This window comes from Engraulis encrasicolus, chromosome 17 (assembly GCF_034702125.1).
Source record: "Engraulis encrasicolus isolate BLACKSEA-1 chromosome 17, IST_EnEncr_1.0, whole genome shotgun sequence".
Classification (NCBI taxonomy): Eukaryota; Metazoa; Chordata; class Actinopteri; order Clupeiformes; family Engraulidae; genus Engraulis; species Engraulis encrasicolus.
Genome location: NC_085873.1, coordinates 34,689,532 through 34,697,031, shown reverse-complemented (window position 1 = coordinate 34,697,031; position 7,500 = coordinate 34,689,532). Strand labels below are relative to the sequence as shown.

At 43.0% G+C, this 7,500-nt stretch overlaps 1 protein-coding gene across 1 annotated transcript in view; it reads right to left on the bottom strand.

Annotated features, from left to right (window-relative positions):
* The window catches only part of si:ch73-127m5.1 (neurotrypsin), a 136,917-nt gene that overhangs the window by 93,967 nt on the left and 35,450 nt on the right, over positions 1-7,500 (bottom strand). Inside the window, exon 3 of the mRNA XM_063220700.1 lies at positions 1,611-1,853. Within this exon, the coding sequence (XP_063076770.1) occupies positions 1,611-1,853 (243 nt within the window). The remainder of the gene's footprint in view (positions 1-1,610; positions 1,854-7,500) is intronic.

Here is a 7,500-nt window from a genome sequence, read left to right as displayed (position 1 = left end):
TGGATAGGGTTAAGACAAAGCCATTACAATTTTGGTGAAAGTAAGGTTATAATAGTCTGTGCTCTAAGGGGTTAACAGTTGCTAAAAATAACCAATTGAATGTTCATTTGCAAATGAGCCTCACCTTGGCAATATTTTTTTTTCATTTGTTTTTTCTTCTTTTGCTTCAGGTCAAAGTCACTCTTTAAAGGTTCACTGTGTAATATTATTTGTAGTTTATTTCCAGAATTCATGCTGCCCATTCAAAAATTTTACCTTTTTATGAAGACTTGCCACATCCACCAAATTTTAAGTATTCATTATGACTGGGAAAATTGCACTTTCCATACAGAATTTGATGGTGGTGGGAAGTATTCATTAAAAAGGTAACATTAGTGAATGGGTAGCATGAATTGCTACTGTCACTGTTATTATTCTATTATTGTAATGTCTACATTCTTTTTATATTCATCTTATCTTCTGTTTACATGTTCAATATTATTAAATGTTGAATGTTAAATGTTAAATGTTAAATGTTAAATGTTAAATGTTAAATGTTCATTTGTACTGTATTTATTATTGACCATTTATTGTTACCAGTCCATCACTGTTACCTGTCTGGTCTTGCACTTTATGTCAGTCTGTAAAATGTCAGTCTTGTATATGTCTATGTTCTGGCATGGTATAGAGAGAAAACGTAATTTCATTTCCTTGTATGACTTTCTGCATATGAAGAAAGTGACAATAAAAGTTGACTTGACTTGACTTGACTTGAATTCTGGAAATAAACAACTGAAAATCTTACACAGTGTACATTTAGATGTAACTCTTTTGTTCTCTCCTGTTCCCCTTGGTGCATAAGGATGATTTATGGACTCTGTTCAGATGCTTTCATGACCCAGATCTACACACACGCACGCACGCACGCACGCACGCACGCACGCACGCACGCACGCACGCACGCACGCACGCACGCACGCACGCACGCACGCACACACACACACACACACACACACACACACACACACACACACACACACACACACACACACACACACACACACACACACACACATACAGATAACACAGACACAGACACGAGGGTGCACACACAAGCACAGACACAAGATGGCAGCTTGGCAGCTTGGTCAAAACAGGAAGCTCGGAAACTTCCATCCATCCATCCACCCATCCATCCATCCACCCATCAATCCATCCATCCATGTCCTGCCCATCCATCAATCCATCCATCCACACATATATCTACATCCATCCATCCATCCCTCCATCCATCCATTCATCCATCAATTCATCCATCCATCCATGGCCCGCCCAACCATCCATCCATCCATCCATCCATCCATCCATCCATCCGGCCAACCACACTTACATTTTTCATTCATCCATCCAAACCATCCATCCATCCATCCATCCATCCGGTCAACCACACTTACATTATCCATTCATCCATCCAAACCATTCATCCATCCATCCATCCATCCGTCCATCCATCCATCTAAGTCCATCCATCCACACATACAGTACATCTTCATCCATCCATTCATACACCCATCCATCCATCCATCCATCCATCCATCCATCCAAGTCCATCCATTCAAGTCCATCCTCACCCTGGTGACAGTCGCAGTATGCCCAGCCGATGGCCCCGGAGGTCTGTCTGAAGAAGCACCAGGGGTTGGACTCACGGTCCGGGTTGCGGCAGTAGCTGTGGTCGCCCAGGCCCCGGCCCGGGTACTGCTGCACGTAGTCGGGGAACTCGGTCCATTTCAGGCAGGGCGAGCCCGAGTCGGTCTGGGAGACGGTGCCGTTGTAGTAGCCCAGCTCGGTGAAGCCCTCGGAACAGGACAGCGGAACTGTGGAAGAGAGAGGGAAGGAAGGAAGGAGAGCGAGAGAGAGAGAGAGAGAGAGGGAGAGAGAGAGAGAGAAACATGAGAGAATTTACTAAACTGTTTATTAAACACAACGTTTCGACCTCAAATGGTCTTCGTTTGGTGTAAATGTGTGTGTCTGCATGCCCATGAGTGACGGTTCTTTTTTGAGGTACCACCCAAGCGACGTAATGGTAATCCCCTTGAGGGTACTGGCACAGCAACGAGTTCTGTACCTTTATTTGGTGTATAGATGTGGAGGGGGTGGCCATGGGGTCAGCTGATAGCAAACAACAACTTCCTCTTCTACACGTGTTTGTTTGATCCAGCACCTGTTTTACTGGATGTGTGTGCACATCCCTTACAGGCTGACACTGACTTACCATACAGTACTAATCATGTTAGGGATTGCCAGTTCTCTCAGCCTTTTTCACGCTTTTTTCACACCTTCAAAACGGAAAAAAGTATCATTCGGTGGCATTGACATAAACATACACCCCACTGTTTTCTATGGAAACCGTTAATAATTTTCCTGCTTTGCTTCAAAAATACACTTCGTCATGGCGAAAAAAGCTAATTCCTGGCAATTCCTGGTGGGTGTTGGTTACGAATAACAAGCATTCTCCCATCTCCCATCTCCCTCCAAGGCTGAAGTGCCCTCTGGGTGCTTGCTGGGCTGTCCCTTTGCACGGGTGAGACATGCAGTACATTCTGTGTGCCGTCAGGCAGGGGCGTAAAGTATACCCCCGCAGCCCCCGCGAGGCAGGGGGGCCCATATGAGGCCGGGGGCCCACATGGGCCCTTAACTTGAAGAAGCGGGCCCCCTCCACATGATATTAGGCCCTCTTTTTCCGTTTTGGGGCCCATTCTTGGTAGCTTGCAGGGGGGCCTGAAGTACTTGTGTTACGCCAGTGCCATCAGGTACTGTGTTATAATGACATTGGAACACAGCAGGAGCTAAATGCATCTAGCTTTCTATAACCGGCAACATCTAAACTAAAGTACATCTAAAATATCTGAATCACTGTTCCGTATCAAGGACATTGGAGTTTGGGTTGGAGGAAGGGAAGGGAAGAAGCTGGCAGAAAGAGAAAGAGATTAATTTACATTTCATTTAGTCGACACACTCTTAACCAGAGTAATTTGCATTTATTTCGGGTAGGCTACAGGGTACACAGTTTCTGAGGCAGTATGTGTTTACATGCCTTCTCAAGGGCATTCAGCCATACAGCAGACGGAGATGGAGGAGCAGGGCTGAACTGGCCATCTGGCATAACGGGCATTTTCCAGTGTGCCCTGCACCCTCATGGTATTGTTATCATTATTTTTACATTTCTGAAAATAGCCGAGGGTGTGCGTCACTCACGAGGGTGAGTCAGTTCTGCATTGCTCTTTTAAGCCAAAAGTGCCCGGGCCCTTTTTCTCCCCCAGTCCAACCCTGTGGAGGAGAGCTTTAAATTTTATTTACCATGCAAGCCCTCACTCTTCGTACTGGAGTGTATAAGTCAAACCTGTAGGCTGTAGCTCTTTGATCTCAAAACCATGTCCTTTAAAATGAGGCCAATCCAGCCTGTGTATTGGTTATGCAGCGTAACTTATGGTAGAGGTCATGGTCAAAATTCAGGGTAACCTCCTTGTCATTCAAGCTGATGGCCAACCTCCAGCATTGTGATTGGTTAATCCTGCAGCTATGCCGATAAAGAGTCTGCATGGGCGTATTTTGTGTTCCGTAACCTCATACCGTCGCCATAACAGCCAAGACTTTGAGGGCACTTCATGAGGTCAAGCAGAAATATTGCATGTGACAACTTTCATAGGCACATACTGTAGATGTGCAAGCAACCGCACACATGCACGAGAGAGAGAGAGAGAGCGAGCGAGAGAGAGAGAGAGAGCGAGAGAGAGAGAGAGAGAGAGAGAGAGAGAGAGAGAGAGAGAGAGAGAGAGAGAGAGAGAGAGAGAGAGATGCACACATACTGTACACACACACACACACGCACAAACAAAGGCAAACACTGTGGATGGTATGTGTCTATGGATCATGAAATGCACCAAGCTTATTTCACCTGACAATACTTCAAACTGTCACGAGGCCTTGCGATATTCATGTTAAATCCAGATGGCCAAGTGTCACGAGGTCTTGCGATACTGGTGTTAAATTCCGTCCAGATAGCCAAGTGTAAGAAACTGTCTGACGTTGAACTAAAATCCTTTATTTTTTATTATTTTTTAAACCATTAACATCACCCGAGGTATTTTCTAAAGCCATTCGTGAACCTGCTCAAAGCACAAAGACATTCACTTGTCCAACCAATCTTCTCACATGAGATTCTATCCCACTTAAAAAAAGACTCTGACTGAATATTTCAGTGTAGAAAGCTGAAATAGTTTTTTTTGTTTATTGAAGAAGAACCGAACCAACACCAATGCTTTGCATAGCGGGATGCGATCTCCCCATGTCACTGGGCGATTCCTTACGTACTTGCTTGCTCACTCACTTTTAAAGGGTTTTTCATTAAATATGGATGTTCTGGGATGGGAACATGTCCTAAGAATAGCGGTCTAAATGCAGACACGCTCAATGCTTTATAGTTTACAGTATTAGGACATAGTGCACTATGCCGAGAGTCGCAACCAGTTTATGCCACTGTAATACACACAATATAAAATGGCATGGTGTAACAAACTATACTATATCTATTTTGTTAATTTATATTGAATTCTCTCAGCTTATTAGCTTAGCTATATCATATCCCATATTAATGCTTTTGCTTTGTGTGTTTTATGGGTGTCTTCAAGTCATATTGTCTGTGTTGTTTCATGTTCCTCAAGTCCTTTTTACTTAGGCCTTCTTGTTAGCACTTTGGTCAGCTGCTTTTGTTGTTTTAAATTAAAAGTGCATCATAAATAAACTGTGACTTGACTAAACACAGGGGTTCCCAAACTTGCCAAGGCCCCCTACCGATAGCCTAACCTACCGATTCCAACCAAGGACCCCTTTACATGGGTCGTGCCGCACTAGGACATATAAAATTAACTGATGGGAATATTGAGTAGCCTACCCCAATTTTGGTTTATTTTGGTGTACATTAGTTATTCAATTTCTTAAATAATTTGTTTTAATATTCCCAACCAACTTTCCGCGCCCCCCCTAGCATCCCCTCGCGACCCCCCAGGGGTCCCCCGCCCCCACTTTGAAAACCACTGCCTAAACACACTCCATGTCACCAGAATAACGCCAGAGATATTCTATTATAACGCGTTACACAATGAAGTCATAGTCATCTAATGGGCACTGTTCTGCCAGTGAATGCTTTGCTACTTGTTCAAAAACCTTTGCTACTACCAGGGGTGGGGGGGGGGGGTACTATGCATTGAGGGGATGTAGGGGTGTTGGGGCTGACTAGGTGGGGTAGGGGTGGGGAACACCAGCGTCGTATATAAGAGTGTGTGTGTGTGTGTGTGTGGAGGGGGGGTGAGTGGAGAGAAAAAATGGAGAAAGGAAGAGACCGTTCATGCTGTTTTCCAGTTTGTGATGTAGTTCACTGCAACCCACTGTGCTTTGTCCAGACTGGACACATATCATGACTATAAGTAAAAAATTGTATATAAAAAAAGAAAAACATTTCTACCACAGTACTACACTACTACCTACCAAAATGTAAGTCTTTAGTAATGCATTACATATTTGTCATTGCCAACAAAAATGTATATTGCATCATAACGCACTGTAAACAAATATTGCAGACAGTGCTGGATTCAGGTGATTTAACACAATGCACAAACATACAGTTAATAGAGTTGTCAATATACAATAAACCTCAATGCAATATTCAATACATATTTGTGGTTATTATAGAAAAAATATATTGTTTAATTTAATGTTCATTGTTCAGTGCAGACAATTCATCATAAGCTCAAGACACACTAGTATAATATAACAGCACAAAGTGTTTAAGAAAGATTAGTGTGTTATTGAGATTGATGATGTCTTAAAAACAAGCCGTGCATTCAGCGCAATAAAACTTGATGATCCGTAACAGGTATTAAACTATACGGCAGCTCAGCAGCCTGCCACACAACAAGTTAAAGTGATGCTGTCCCATTTTTGGAAATAAGCTCATATTAAAGCTCCCCTTGAGATAAATAGTTGAGTTTTACCTTTCTCCTGTACTTTCAACCGTTCTCTGAGTATGGCAGTGCAAATTTTACCTCCAAGCTAGCAGTTAACATTGAGTCCTATGAGACCAGCTCGCGCCATCTCGGCCATGTCTACATGCACAAATGCATAGAATTGCCACCATCTGATCTGATCAGAAATTTGCCTCAATGAACAGTTGTAGCAGGTGTTCCTAATGTAGTGGCCGATGAGTGTATATAGAAAATGCCATCAGGCATGTGCTATTGCATTCGTCCATATTCAAAGGATGTAGACATCTACTTTTACGTCTACATCTACTATGTCAACCTGATGTGCCTCACACAAGCACACACAAAATAAAGGTTATTTTAATAACAATTCAAATTACTCTTTTATTAATGTATTTTACCGCATTTTGCATAATTGTCTGCACCGTTTTTAATTGGATGTTTAGTTATCACCTCATTACCCTGGCCCCCCTAACTGTCAAGTGAACTTCCTTTTTTCTATAACCCACATACAATACAAAGTACAAGTAGGCTATTACTGCATTACATGTAGCAGACACTGTTATTTGAAAGCGACTTTGCAAAAAGCTGGAGAAAAAAAAACAAGCAAAGGGAAAAAGACTACAAAGACAGAATAAACATTAGCAGGCCACAATATTGGCCAGGACATATTCTTATTATTTCTGTATCATTAAACAATAAATAAAATAATCAAGAAGAAATTCTCTAGAAAAAGGGTCATTTTCGGCTGGCTGTATACATTCTATACCCCAGATAGACAGAGACTAGTATTTGCGTGGGTGCGTGGGTGCGTGCGTGCGTGCGTGCGTGCGTGTGTGCGTGAGTGCATGACTGCCTGCCTGCCTGCCTGCCTGCGTGTGCACGTATGCATATGTGGGCATATGCATATGAATGCCTGCACTAGCGCGCGCTGGGCACACTTACCGGTATGCTCAGATCATCAATAGCAGAGTAATTGCGTGAAGATACTTAATTCATCCCAAAGGAAATTAAGTGTGCATGTATGCTGACCAGGCAAAACCACATATTACGAGTGTAACACATTTGACTCACGGGAGCAGGGCGAGGGGTGAAAGGTCACTGGTCACGAGATTAATTCATTGAGGCCTAAAGCACCTGCAAAAAACATCTGCTGAATGCCTGCTGAATGACAAGCCCTTTTTGGGAAAAGTTGCCCTCAGCTCAGCCTATAAAAACCTACATATCTCAGCCTCCGAAGCACATAAAAACCATGAACTGCATTTAAATGCTAAGACCCTCGTCTTGCATTAAAATGTGTTCACTCAGCTCAGCTTAACATACCAACATTTTAAATAAAAAATATCTCAAATCTCATGAGCCTGAATGTTGCATCATGCAGCTCCAGTAGGTAAGTTACGCTAAGCGCAATACAATCTCCTCCACTTGAGCCATTGCAAGCACAGAACAGACGTGGTACCCAACACTGATGCAGAACACCACT